The sequence below is a fragment of the Lampetra fluviatilis genome, chromosome 33, assembly GCF_964198595.1.
Source record: "Lampetra fluviatilis chromosome 33, kcLamFluv1.1, whole genome shotgun sequence".
Taxonomy (NCBI): Eukaryota; Metazoa; Chordata; class Hyperoartia; order Petromyzontiformes; family Petromyzontidae; genus Lampetra; species Lampetra fluviatilis.
The window spans coordinates 8274679-8289952 of NC_136307.1; the positions used below are offsets into that span (position 1 = coordinate 8274679).

Here is a 15274-nt window from a genome sequence, read left to right on the forward strand (position 1 = left end):
TTTAACATTGTTGATTATCTGCATGCACATCTGTTCATCTGTATGCCAGTGTATCATGCAAAAGGATAAACTGACTTTCTTGAAACCTTAAAAGCAAAATAACTAGTGGGAAAGAGGAGAGTTGGAGTCTGGTGACAACCATATTCTTAGGTTTTTTCGGTAAAGTCACGTAGGTAAAAAATTAAAATTAATAAAAGTAAAATAAAAATCACGACGTTTCGGAGGCAACACAAGCTTCCGTCTTCAGGTGGAATCCGTCACAGCTATCGTGCTGTTCCACCTGAAGACGGAAGCTTGTGTTGCCTCCGAAACGTCGTGATTTTCATTTGATTTTTTATTTTACTTTTATTAATTTAAATTTTTTACCTATGTGACTTTACCGAAAAAACCTAAGAATATGAATCCTTGCAGTCACGAAAGCTTCAAATCTAGAATTCTGGTGACAACCGGCCGTAAAACTATAAAGCCAAAACATGGAGAGTCCTTGCAAACCAATGACCCTCAGTGCCCCGCAGCCCTTAAGTGGGCAGAGGGTGTGAAAAATCTCGGGACCCAATGACTCTGCTGCTGCAGGGAGTGCAGACCCGGGCGGTGGTAGTTACGTTGTCTGCACATATCAAGATGGAAAAACAAAATGGAAGGAGTATAAGGTTGTTCGGGAGGAAGATAAGGTTGGCCATAATAAATTGGAAAATTTACGGGAAAAGGTCAGGAATTATTGGACTGCTTGAGAAGGAGGAAAGTCGATTGCATCCATCCAGGAAACAAAATGGAAAGGGAGCAGAGCGAAAGATATTGTCTATGGTTAAAATGGTTATATCATGGAACCACAGCAAAGGGAAATGGGGTTGGAGTTGTGCTGAGTGAGGAGATGAAGATAAAGGTGGTGGAAGTCAGAAGTGTAAATGACAGACTAATAATAGTCAGACTAGTACTGGACAGTGGGGTTGTAAATGTGATGTGTGCATATGCCCTGCAGATGGGCTGCAGTGGGTAAGAGAAAGATGCATTTCGGGAGAGCTTAGACCAGGAGTTTCAAATCTTACTGGTAGATGAAGCAGTGGTGATGGGCGCAGACTTAAATGTAAGAGTGGGAAGAGGAAAGGACGGCTATGAAAGGAACCATGGAGGATACGGATATGGCAGTAGGAATGGGGGAGGAGGGGCCATTCTTCGAATGGCCCAGGCAAATGATCTTGCAGTGGTGAATACCTACTTCCCGAAGCAGGAGGGACATTTGATGACCTACCAGAGTGGAGAAGTGAAGAGCCAGATAAATTTAACAAAGAAGGACGGTGAAAAAATAAGTGAGAGGAAGACTCAAGGTGGTAGAAAACACAGAGAAGATGAGAGAGAAAAGGCTGGTGTGGTTTGGTTATGTGGACAGACAACACGAAAATTACGTGCGCCAGAAGGTGCAAGTGTTGCAAGTGGAAGGAAAGAGATCAAGAGAAAGGCAGAAGAAGTGTGGTGCGATCGGACATGGTGGCCCGAGGAGCGGAAAGAAAGATGGCGTAGGACAGGGCAGCGTGGACAAGGTTGGCAAGGACAGTGGGCCCCACAGGAGTGGGACAAACGCTTGGAAGAGGAAGGAGAGTGGGAAAGATTTAGAAAATTTGCATGCTGTATAACCGTTGAGACGAAAACTCGAGGATTAGAAAAAAACTCACTGTGCATTGCTACAACAACGTCAAGCCACACAAACATTTGGCGCACATTGAACCAGGTGCGACAAAACTTGAAACGTGTAGAAAAGGAACAAAAATGCACGTTAAAATATTTCATTTTTATCCCAAATGCAAGCGGTAAACCTATCAAGTTCTTCAAGTCTCCACAAACGTTTGTACATTATAGCTCAAGCTCAATCTCCATATCTCAATATATCCGAGATAAATTATTTATAAATCTCTTTACCCATCGCTTTCGTAAAGGAATGGCAAACATGGTATAAAACACTAATTTGAACAGAACCATTTTAAATAATATGTAATATGTTAAACTACTTTATATCGGGTAGGTTAATTTGACACTACACAGGAACATAATGTCCTCTTCTCTACCGAGGTGTTGTAGGATAGTTATAGTCGGCAAAGAAGGTTGCCAGGTTGATTTTTCACACTTCACTGCTGCTATTTTTTTTTCTGCTGTAAAAAATCCAAAAGTGGTACAAGACACTTGCGTTTTTTTTTCCTCCACCTCCAACCGTTTAAGGTTTTGATAGCAAAATAAAACAACGGCAGTAAAATACTAAATCGTGAAAATGAATGCGGATGTTATTTTTGGCAGCACCCCATTTTGTGGGTACTGTATATATTTGGGGGTCCTTTTTGTTTTGCTTATGCGGATGGTTATTTTTTTTATCGCGTCATGTTAAAAATCTACTCTGGACAAGCGTACCATACTGTAAGTGTGGGCAGAGTGCCACACACCACACACCCTTCGAGGCTAGAATGTCGAAGATGCTGACGCAAGTCCGGGTGCGATTTTGCCATTATAAAGAAAAGATCCATTTCTGACGATCTTTGTTCGAGGGCTTGGAGGGGGGCTGCCATAAATAAATGCCAAAAAGCTGTCCACGTTATGTATGGTGAACTTCTTTTGCACCGTACGTGGCCAACAGTGCTGATCGGAGGTGTGGGAAGATGTTAACGCGAGACAGAAAAAATAATTGCATTTAATCAAATGACAAACATGCCGCCCTTGACAAATAAACATGGCAATTAAGGAGGGAATTAAAGCCAGTGACAATATAGTTATTTGTTTAATGTGCAACCGTACGTAATTTATTTGAAATTTAGTTTGATATTCAAAGCTATAAATGCACCGAATAAATAATTAAAGTTATTCACGTGATATCACAGATGCAGTTATTTGCTCAATACATGTGTTGTCTCCAAGAGCTACTTACCAGGTTATACATAATTTAATTAACTTTATTAAAAAAAAATACTCGACACATGGTGCCAGAGATGCATGGGCTTGAACTTGTGCAAAGATTGATTATGACCATTTGAGCTGAACATAAAAGATCGTATGTTTACAGTTGACATATATTTAACTGCCTAAGAGCTTAAATGCAATTTATAATTTGTGGAATGGTCGCACCGTGCATTTAAAAATTGTGCAACAAGCCCAGCAACTTGGGTTCCATTCATAGCCGCAACTAACATCAGTGGCGAGTGATATCCTTCGAAGGCAGTGTTATTGAAGAATGCGCAAAGTATTTTAAATCTAAGACAAAAACAAAACAAAAAAAGTGCCCGTGTTAACTTTCGTTCAATAAATCTGCCGTTTTTATCGAAGGGCAGCATGGTGCAAATATGGGTGTGAAGGCCAAAGTGAGTAAATAATGCTGTGAATTGACAGGTCAACGTTGTTGAAATCAGAGGGCACATGTGCTGCTGCTGTGTTAGTGGGCGCAGTCATGCGGGCATGGTTGTAAAGGCAGCGTTCAGGGATTCCTGCAACATTGCTCTGCTCTCAATCAGAGTGTTTATCCAGTTGGTGGGCACGCAGGCCACCCCCACGAAGGAGCGGCTGCATCCTATCAGCCTTATTGGCAACAACACTGAACCACGTGAAATTTTCCACTATGGAGGTGAATGAACTGGTAAATACGTAAGCCTTTTCACCGAGTAAGCACATTAATGAATCTAGCATTAGCGGGTAAACTGTTGATGCTCGTTACACCTTACTGCAAACTTCATTTTGGGCACTGACGTTGAGCCTGGGTTCTGGAGTCAACACGCTTCACTCTTGACAAACAAACCTGGTCCACATCATGGCACTTTAAAAGGGAGGCTCACATGGAGCATGAAGAACCATGTTCAAATTCTACAGGGGAACGGCGAGCCTAATCAGTGGGCACTCCTGCCGCATCGCTCCCAACAGCCTCCCCCCACGTAAGCCTAGAAGCGCCAAATGAGCAACCTCCAACTTCTGTGCGGGAAGCCGAGATACATGCCAGCTCTGACCCGAACCACTGTAAAGGAAAATATCTTGTGGCTTTTACACATCAAAAAACTCCGCCAGCACATAATGAAGGGGTTCCCTCTCCATCTTTGCCTCATCTCTCCGCATACCGAGTTATAGCGGTCTAATAGACGCTACTGCATGGAACCTGGTCAACCTCATCAGTTAGGTGGCTGTGGAAAGATGAACTAAGAAGACCATAAATAATACGTTCTATTGAAGCCTCCACTCTGTTGTATTCATGGGACTGTCACAAGAAATCCTTCCCTTGAATCTGTATTTAACAGAGAACCTAGCTGCAGCACTTTATGGGAAGGCTGCAACTGGTATTTTAGCTCAGGCAGTTCTCTGCAGCATCTTAAAAAAGGTGTGCACCACCTTACCATCACGTCGTCAAGTTGTGTTCGTGAAAGCATCTCCACCACAACCAGTAAATTCATGGAGGCACACGGTGAGGCTGACAGCATAATTGGCAAACACCGGAAACTGAAGTTTTTCACGGTTGTGCTGCACAGCTCTTCGATGCGTTCCCGGGTTTGCGATGTGCTGTTCGGCACGACGTTCGACATTCGTTCCATGCGCTGGGAACTTTTTAGCAACGCCAATATTCAGTTCATTATGAACCCAAAAACATGTCGGAGAACCACGATAAAATAAACAATGTGGTGCGGAGCACAGCAGGGGATTTTTTTTTTGGGGGGGGGGCAGGGGGGGTAATAGCTTGAGCTCAATGGCTTTGATCTGGCAGGGTCTGGAGCTAATGTCCTCCAATGAGAGCTGAATTTATGCCTCTTTGTTAGAATGCTGATGGTGCCAGGACGTGGACCAAGTTCATTAATCAAGAATGGCACGTGGTGACCGCTGCCGTCTAAAAACATCAGGCTTAGTCGGTGGCATTGATTTTCAAGGCCACTTTGCGCTGATGAAGACAAAACCAGCACAAGGTTTGCATTGATTTAACAAAGGCTTCTGGGGAAAAAAAAATTCGTTAAGTATTGTTGGTTAAGGAGCTGCACGTTGTTTCATTTGAGTAAATTCCTTTATTAATACCAATATAATCTTTAAAATATATGCAAATAGCAAATCATATTTAGTTAAGGCTATACAGTAGGTCCATTTTATAAAATAAATATTCGTAAAAATAATGCGCCCGAATTGAGTAGGCACGTAACCTGGTACATACGCAAGATAACGCCGTGGATGTAACGGTTGGCACACTGGATCTTCTTGCACGAACGTCGAGACGATGGGCGAGTTTCTTAATCCCCCCCGGGCTCTGTCCACCCAGCAGAATAATCGGGTTCACTACAGTCAGCATATCGGTAGGTCGCGTGTGGTGGGGTTATGTGTGGGTACCTGTATCTCTCACAAGATGTGAAGCCAGCATGGAAGAGTAGCTCTAAATACCCTTGGGGGTTGGCGGGGGGGTCTCTAGAGCTCCCTCTAATGGGAGACCCTTCCGCGTGTGGCATGAGCAGGCAATTGCAGGGCCACATCTTTTCACCTCTTTAACTCAACTATGCAATGGGGTAGCAGAGGAGGAGGAGGAGGAAAATAAAAACACGCATAGACGCAGGGCCGCCCAGAAGTGCCTGGAGCCTCCGGGGCAGAATGGCACGCGGATCATGGTGGGGGGGCCTTAATAGTGTGGTGCCCCCTCTTTTGTGCGTGATGTGCAGAAAAATGTTCCCCTTTTGCCCCCCCAACACACACCAGCACAATCTGGGCAGCCCTATATGGACAGAACACGTGTGTGACAAAAGGTGCGGGGGAGGGGGGGAATAAATAGCGACAACAGCCACTCACTCGAGTTCAGCAGCACCATGGCCTTGAGGCAGATGAACTCCTCCAGAGTCACGCTGAGCTCGATGAACTGAGAGGCTGTCCGCAGGAGCAGGTCGAAGATGTCCACGATGCCTTCCACGCAACAGCCGTCGTCCCTGGAAGGAGCAGGCCGCACACGTGGGGGGGTTTCGAAAGAAAGCGAGATAGCTGGGCTCGTTAAATTTGTAGCTGGGAAAAAACAAGTTATGCCAATGAACCGATTTGAAGCAATGAACAAGAGGCATCTTTGTCCCCCCAAGGTCCCTAAGATCTGGGGATGCAGATCTTCTCTGTATTCTGAGGTCGAGGTTTTGGTCTATGGGTGACCTAGCTTTTTTCTGTGTAACCCCAAGGCTATGGAACGCTCTTCCACGATATATCAGGATCTCTGAATCTGTGGACATTTTTAAAGTGCTTATTAAAACCTATGTATATGCTTCCGCTTATTGAACGTTTAGTTCATTTAGTAAAGATTTTTTAAATGTATTTATTAAATTATTTTCATGCCAAGTGTCTGCTGCTGCTGTGTCTTGTACAGGGCTTTGAGAACCTTGATGAAAAGTGCTATATAAATGTAATTAGTATTATTGCGGCAGAGAGAAATAAAATGATGTTGCCAACTCCGAGGTGAGTGTTTATTCCAGCCATTCTGCATCCACCATGAACAACCATGTCGCTCATGCGGTTGTACGACGACACTTCACCATGCTGGTCAGTGCGGCGCTGGTGAACGGGTAGTAAAGGTGGGCAGAACCGGTTCAGGTATCAATTGTCACCGATTGTAGCCGTGACCAACAATCGAATTTGAGTTGCTGAGTTCTGAGCGAAGCGCGCTCAGCACTCTACCGCCGCTAAAGCCATACAAAAGTGTAAATCATGCATATATAGTTTTTCATATCTGAGCAAGAACACATGCTAATCATGTGAGTGCAAAGCAGAACATCAGAGTCCTTAGTCACACTCGTGGCTGGAGTTCAATGAACCTCTGACCCTCTTCGTGGACTTGTGTAGATTACGCTTATATAAAATATCAAGCGACACAAATAACAATATATAATGTATCAATATTCCCATTGGCCATGTAGTAAAATAGTATACCGCATGAGTGACATTACAGCGTCGTGCATAGAGCAGACGGTGGATAAAAGCAGTTTAGTCTATCAACTGCTACACAATGGAAAGTTTAGACAATTATGAACCACCAAGCAGCCGTCGTGAAATTGTAATAAAATGCTCCTTGCCCCGACAACCAAAGCCTCAAATATGGAATGCAGGGATAAGCCAACGGTTTTGAAATAAAGATATTGGCAGCACTTCTCTATGATTGACAGGAATCCTTCGACATGGTGAGCACATTTTGAAAATACCCAAGGGCGCACGCGGAGGCACGACAGGCAACGAGCATCTTTAAGAAACGTGCGCACGAAATCCACAGGTGACTAGATTAGAGAAAATCTGAGGTGTGAGCACAGAGCCATCGGCAAACGAACAACCCTCACCAACCCTACATAGGGCAAACAAAAGCGACGGGACAGGCATAATGATACGATTCTCTGAAAAGGTCTGCATTGCCCCGAGCAAGCAAGAAATAACGATGAAGATAACTTTCAAGGTCAATGTTGGCATTTTGTCAATTTGGCCCAACAGAGGAATACGTGACTATAAACTTAGATGCGCATGAACATAAACTGAGGTGAATGCGCAAAATGTGTCGGCACCAACAATAAAATAATCAGTGATAGAAGCAGTCATCAACCTCCGTCAGTCTTTACCTTCACATTTTTTTTTTATCCCACAAAGAAAAATTCTGACAATTATATATATACACAACTATTTAATATATATTATATCGACATACCCTTTGGTTCTTTCGGTAAAGTCACAGAGGTATAAAATAAAATATAACTACGTGATCTTCTTAGGTTTTTTTACCGAAAAAACCTAAGAAGATGATTCCTTGCAGTCACGAAAGCTTCAAATCTAGAAATAACTACGTGACTTTACCGAAAGAACCAAAGAGTATGGATTCCTGCAGTCACGAAAGCTTCAAATCAAGATTTTTTTCTACAACTATTGAACGCCCCTTGTCAATCCATTGGAGGTTTACGGACTCATATTCTTAGGTTTTTTCGGTAAAGTCACGTAGATAAAACATCAAATGAAAATAAAATAAAATAAAAATCACGACGTTTTTATTCTATTTTATTTTCATTAATTTTGATGTTTTACCTACGTGACTTTACCAAAAAAACCTAATAATATGATTCCTTGCAGTCGCGAAAGCTTCAAATCTAGAATTAGGTTTAAGGACTCCCAATGTTCTATTTGGCCAAGGGCATTTTTGACCATACTTCACCATCCTAGTCAGTGACAGGTTAGTGAAGGCGATCCCAGGACCAGTTTAGATATCACTCATCACCGATGTTAACTGTGGTCAGAAGTCAAATTCGGTTCACCAAGTTCAGAGTGCAGCGCTCTTAACATTGTGTAGTGGTGATACGCGCTGGGGGTATACGTCGTGTGCCAGCGCGTATGTACGTGGGTGTGTGTGGTGACGCGCGCTGACGGGGAGGAGCAGGCGTCAGCGCGCGGGTGGGGGTAGTGCTGCTGATTGGCTGTGTGCCGGCGACGCGCTGAGAGGGAGTGATCGGGTGGCAGCGCGGTGTGATTGGTCGAGGAGTGGAAACACGCGTTGGGCGGAAACGGATCGTAGAGATAGCGCGTGGTGATTGGGTAACTGAGGAGCGGTGCCGACGTTGAGGTCCGCATCCGCTCCGTCTCCCGGGAGGAAGGGATATATAAGGTGATGCACAGAGGAGTAGGGGGAGGAAGTGGAACCATCTAGGAATGAAGACGAAGGTGCAGAGATAGAGCCCGGAGAGGAGAGTAATGGAGAGTAAGGGAGAGTAATGTAGAGTAATGGAGAGTAATGTACAAGGTGTAGCCAGAGAGAGAGAAAGGTCTACACGAGCCGAGTAATGCATACGGTGTAGCCAGAGAGAGTGTAAGGTCTACACGAGCCGAGTAATGCATACGGTGCAGCCAGAGAGAGTATAAGGTCTACACGAGATAGGTACTGAAGAGTGTGTAGCCGGAGATGTAAGGTCTACACGAGACGGGTACTGAAGAGTGTGTAGCCAGATGTGTAAAGCCTACACGAGACGAGTGAAGAGTGTAGCGGAGGCGTAAGGTCTACACGAGACGAGTAAAGAGTGTAGCCGAGGCGCAGAGTCTACACGAGACGAGAGAAGAGTGTAGCCGAGGCGCGGAGTCTACACGAGGCACAGAGAGCCAGCAGCACAGAATCTACGGGACTCGAGAGAAGTGTGGAGCGGAGAGAAGAGGTCACGAGTTGTACCGTTGTATGGTGACCGTACTGTGAAGAAGAGAGGCCACGCGTTGTATCGTTGCAAGTCAAGATTTAATAAAAGAAGTGTGTTCCCGTCAAAGGAGTTTCCTGCCGTCATTTCCAATACTTCATCTGGCGTCAGAAGTGAAACGGGCTTCCAAGTATGGAGACAAGGAAGACCCGTAGGACCCACGGGATTGACCGCGAGGAAAACCTGGACGACTCGGGGCCGCTGGTGGCGGGGGGTGAGGAGGACGACCTGCCCACGCTACAGGATCCGTCGACGGCGCCGGGCGAGCGACCGGGGACCGAGGCCGTGCTTCGTGAGGCGCACTCCCGACTGGCGGAGCTGCTGCTCGCCGCCGCGTCCATCTTGGCGGAGATCAGCTCGTCGGGAGGAGCGGGGACGGTGGGGGACATTTTACAAGGTCGCCCCGCAGATTCCCGCCAAAACGAATGGGGGATTCCCGCCATTGCGCCTGGGCCTACATTTGGCGGGAACGGCGAGCGCCACGTGGTGGTGGGGTCCCAAGCGCGCGCATCCACGTCATCGGCGCGTGATGGGGTCCGCCATTTTACGTCTGCCGCTGGAGCCGCCATCTTACACACCGACGGAGAGGCGGAGAGGAACCACGAGGCGGATGACTTCATTTTTTAGCAGCGTCTGCCCACGTTGTCAGCCTTCAAGGCGGAAGGCGGAGACTGGGGCCAATTTCAGCGGAGGTTTTTGGCGCATCAAGAGATGTCCGCGTGGTCCGATGCCACGGCGCTGCGGGCGTTGCCTGCCATGCTGGACGACGACGCGCTCGCGGCCTTCAGGTCCGCACGGAAGTCGGACCGCTCCACGCTGAAGGATGCGCTGGGTCTGTTGGCCAGGGTCTACGGACCTCCCTCGGCGTGCCGCCATCATTTCTACGCAAGACGGAAAGCGGCCACGGAGACCGCGCTGGCCTATCGCACGGCGTTGCTGGCTCTTGCCGATGCTGCGTTCCCTCGGATGGACGAGGAGGGCCAAGACGCGATGGTTTTGGAGCAGCTGCTTAAGTTGGCGCAGGACCTAGGGGTCCCCATCAACACAGCTGACGAGATTGATATTTCTTCTTTGAGAGTCGCCACGAGTATTCAAGCGCACGAGGCCCTACAACGGAAACAAGGAGTTGGTTGCAACGCTGCCGTCGTCGCAGCTCCGGGTTCGGTGGTCACCGAACCCCAAGTCGTCAGCCCACGAGAGGAGGCGTTCGTCGCGGGACGACCAGGGGACTGGAGGCCGGGGGCTCGGTCGCCTCTGCGATCAGGCCGAAAGTCGGAGCAGCCGAGATCTAATCCGACCCTCGTCACGTGCTATAACTGCGGCCTCCGGGGCCACGTGGCGTCCGGGTGCCGCGCTCCGCGTCAGCGCGCCATGGGGGCTCGGCTGGACGACGACCGAGAGCCCAAGTCATCTCTACAATCCCCGGCAAGTCGCGGCACCTCACACGCTCGGTCTGTATGCTCGACACACATGGGACGCCGCGTCGCGGCGGAGGAGGGCCGGTTAAGGTTCGGGGATTCGGTTCGGCCAGGGGGGTTCGGCCGGGACCAGGGAGATATTGAATGGGCGGAATTGGGGCATAGAATTGTGGCTGCTTCTCCATTTGCATTGGAGATATCAAATTGTCGGGACCCGTTTTCGTTTCGTCTTCTTTGGCGGTTCCTTGTCTTTTGGGCACTGATTTTTTGGCTAAAATGCCCATTAAAATTCTTATCGATCAACGATGCATTGAACTGCCATCGGGTCGCCGGATTGCATTTTTAACGAGCCCTACTGACATTCGGACGGCGTGCGCTACGATACAAGCGGTGGCGACACAGACCGTGCATGTGCCCCCGGGTTCACAGATGTTAATTCCCCTCCGGCTGCGGAAACCGTGGGTGAGGGAGGCTTCGGAACAAAGTATGCTTTTGGGTCCTTCTAACAAGGCTGTCGGGGGTCTTGATTTATCGGTGGCTCACACCTTGGTGCGGGCTGACAGGGATCCGTTTGTAGTGGTTTTGAACGCGGGGTCGCGGCCAGCTGTCATTCAACAGGGCACCGTGCTGGCTCACGCGGCGCGGGTCCCTGTGGATGATGGGTTGGTTGCGCAGGTGGGCTCGAGCCCAACGCAGAACGTTGAGCTAAGGGAGGACCTTGAGTGGGTCCATTCGCTATGCGCCGCCTCGGACGATTTGTCGGCGGTGCAGTTGGGTGCGCTGCGCGAGTTGCTCATAGAATTTTCTGATGTGTTCAGTAAGCATAAGTATGACATTGGGTGCACGGATTTGTTGCACCACCACATTGAAACGGGCGATGCGGCGCCGGTCAGGCTAAATCCCTTCCGACTGAGTCCTGCGGAGAAGGAACATGTTCAGTCGGCTGTTAACGAAATGCTAGAAGCCGACATTATTTCGCCCTCCTCCAGCCCGTGGGGAGCGCCTCATGTGCTGGTTAAAAAGCAGGACGGGTCCCTGCGATTCTGCGTTGATTTCCGTCGCCTGAATAAGATCTCTGTGGCTGACGCGTATCCGCTCCCCAGGATGGATGAGTCCCTCGATGCATTGTCTGGTGCGCGATATTTTTCGACTCTTGATTTGTTATCGGGGTTTTGGCAGTTGCCACTCGACGAAGAGTCGAAACCTAAGACAGCATTTCGGACTCCAGGGGGGCTGTTCCAGTTTAACCGGTTACCCATGGGACTTCACTCCTCTCCAGCGACGTTTCAGCGACTTATGGAGTTGGTTTTGTCGGGCTTGCAGTGGGATACATGCTTGATTTATATGGACGATGTCATTTTTTCAGTAAAACATTTGAAGAACACCTCCAGCGATTGAGAGGGGTGTTCTTGCGAATGCGATCGGCTAAGCTAAAATTTAAACCGGCCAAATGTCACCTCCTTCGTAAGTCGGTTAGATACTTGGGTCACATTGTCGATTCTTCGGGGATCTCCACCGATCCCGCGAAGACGGATTGTGTCGGCTCTTGGCCGACACCTACGTCCGTTTCCGACGTGCGTAGTTTCATCGGGTTTGCTTCTTATTACCGGCGGTTCGTTGAGCACTTCGCCACTATTGCAAAACCCTTGCACGCTCTAACGGCGAAGGGAGTGAAGTTCAAATGGGGACCGGAGGAGGAAGCCGCGTTTCGCTCCCTCCGGGACGCCTTGGTGGGTGCCCCACCCTTGTGTTATCCCGATTTTACGAGTCCCTTTTTGCTGGACACGGATGCTAGCAACACGGGCATTGGGGGGGTGCTATCCCAAGTCGTCGGGGGTGTCGAAAGAGTTGTCGCCTACGGTAGTAGGGTGTTGTCTCCGGCGGAGCAGCGCTACTGCGTCACCCGTCGCGAGCTGCTTGCCATTGTCTTTTTTGTCCAACAGTTCAGACCATATCCTTATGGTCGTCACTTTACGGTCCGAACGGACCACGCGGCGCTACAGTATTCATTGAGAGTCGCCCAACCCTCGGGCCAGTTGTCGCGGTGGTTGGAAGTCCTCCAGGACTATCAGTTTACGACTACGTACCGTAAGGGGTTGCGACACACAAATGCCGATTGTCTGTCGCGGTTGTTGCCTTGTAATGAATGCGCGTGTTTGTCGGGATCGGCGCGCTGTAAACCGACGCTTGAGGGGGAGATGGGGGCACTGGTTGCGACAGCGGGCGCACCGATCGTGGATGATTCCACTGCCTCTCAGGGTCGGGACTCGCTGCTCTCGTTGTCGCTCAGCGAATGGGGCCGTCTCCAGATGGCGGACAGCTCGCTGCTAGCATTGCGCCGCAAGGTGGGGGGTCCCGAGGGGGACCAGGAGCGCACCGGCTCCTATGTACTTAAGCAGGGCATGTTATTAAGATGGGACAGTTTGTCCCGGCGGAACGCACTTGTGGTGCCTTCCGCTGTAAGGGGGAGGGTTCTTTTGGCGGCCCACGAACGCCTCTTGCATTTGGGAGTTAACAAGACGCTTGCCCTGCTTCAGCGTGACTATTACTGGCCGGGAATGGGAAGTGATGTGGTAAATATTCTGAAGGGTTGCGTTGAGTGCGCCAGACGTAAACCACCGCCTGTGGCAGCTAATCCACCGCTGCAATCTATTCAGGTCTCGCGCACTAACGAGCTCGTTGCACTCGATATTTTGGGGCCCTTTCCAGTCACGCCGAGAGGGAATAAATACTTGTTAGTGGGGGTCGAATACTTTACCCGATGGCCTATGGCGTGGCCTCTCGCTAACCAGTCGGCAGCGGCTGTGACGGACGCCTTCGTCCAGGGCTATGTCCTGGACAAGGGGGCTCCCGAACGCCTGCTCACCGACCAAGGTAAAAATTTTTCGAGTAAATTGTTGCAAGAGGTGTGCGATCTGTTGGGTACCAAGAAAGTGCGTACCTCCCCGTACCACCCGCAGACAGACGGGATGGTGGAGAGACTTCATAAAACTTTGACTTCCATGCTGTGCCAGCAGGTGTGTGAGGCACATGTAGATTGGGACCTGCAGGTCCCGGGGGTCCTTGCCGCGTATAGAATGGCCCCCCATGCAGCAACGGGGTTTTCCCCATTCTATTTGATGTACGGTCGGGAAGCTGACCCGCCAATGGAAACGCAACTTGGCCTGTCCGCTCCACGAAATAATTCTAAATTGGCAGAACATATTAAGTTTAATATTCACAAGCTGACAGAGGCGAGGGAGGCCGCACGGCTTAATTCGCGGGCTCGCCAAATTGCTAATGAACGGTTGCGGGCACGGAAGGTGTCCATGCACGAATGGAAACCAGGTGACAGGGCCTGGCTGCATTGCCCTCAGGCACCCTTGGCTACGTCGCCTAAATTGTTGAGACCGTGGAGGGGACCCGTGGAGGTCGTGCGCGTTGCACGGCCCCAGTGCGTTCAGATAAAGTGGGGAAAGCGCCATTGGTACGTTCACCCCTCCCGACTGAAACCGTTCTCGCCTCCATATGGCCTCCCCTTGTGTCGTGAGGGCCGAGCGTGTGACGTGACCGGCGACCCACAGGGGGAAATGTCTCTGCCTGATCCACACATATTTTCGCCTGATCTGCTCCCAGGTGTCTCGGAACTGACAGCTGCCGACCACCGGCGGCCGGATCTCCGCGGCGGGGCCGGCCCTTTCAGGCCAGTTCCGCGCCGTCTGGAGCAGCCGGAACCGCCGGACGGTCGTCAGTGTCCCGCCCCATACGACGGACCAGCCAGACGGACTCGCGCCAGGTCGCGCTACTTTGCGTGATCCGCCTCGTGAGGAGTCGGGGCAGTTGGAGCGCCTCGTCACTGCGTGTAGTCGCAGGGACGCTGGGCGCGTTCGGTTTCTGGAATTCGCTTGTATTGTGTTGTTGTTGACTTTTCTTGTGTTCGTTGTCAATTTGTACATAGTTCTTGTTGTTGTTCTTGTTGTTGTTATGTTACGGGGCACACTGGGGGGTTACGGGGTTTTTTTTTGTGTTGTTTTGGTTGTCGTCTTATCGTTGTGGTTGGTTGTTGTTAGCAGCCGGGCCGGCTGCGAGCTATGTGGGAGGGGGTGATGTAGTGGTGATACGCGCTGGGGGTATACGTCGTGTGCCAGCGCGTATGTACGTGGGTGTGTGTGGTGACGCGCGCTGACGGGGAGGAGCAGGCGTCAGCGCGCGGGTGGGGGTAGTGCTGCTGATTGGCTGTGTGCCGGCGACGCGCTGAGAGGGAGTGATCGGGTGGCAGCGCGGTGTGATTGGTCGAGGAGTGGAAACACGCGTTGGGCGGAAACGGATCGTAGAGATAGCGCGTGGTGATTGGGTAACTGAGGAGCGGTGCCGACGTTGAGGTCCGCATCCGCTCCGTCTCCCGGGAGGAAGGGATATATAAGGTGATGCACAGAGGAGTAGGGGGAGGAAGTGGAACCATCTAGGAATGAAGACGAAGGTGCAGAGATAGAGCCCGGAGAGGAGAGTAATGGAGAGTAAGGGAGAGTAATGTAGAGTAATGGAGAGTAATGTACAAGGTGTAGCCAGAGAGAGAGAAAGGTCTACACGAGCCGAGTAATGCATACGGTGTAGCCAGAGAGAGTGTAAGGTCTACACGAGCCGAGTAATGCATACGGTGTAGCCAGAGAGAGTATAAGGTCTACACGAGATAGGTACTGA

The 15274-nt window shown here is 49.7% G+C and overlaps 1 protein-coding gene across 4 annotated transcripts in view; it reads right to left on the reverse strand.

The window, feature by feature from the left end:
• Positions 1-15274, reverse strand: part of LOC144944025 (estrogen receptor beta-like) — a 154267-nt gene that overhangs the window by 29507 nt on the left and 109486 nt on the right. For all 4 annotated transcript variants that reach the window (XM_078872033.1, XM_078872034.1, XM_078872035.1 and 1 more), the window contains one exon: positions 5779-5912. In XM_078872033.1, coding sequence (XP_078728159.1) covers positions 5779-5912 — 134 coding nt within the window. The remainder of the gene's footprint in view (positions 1-5778; positions 5913-15274) is intronic.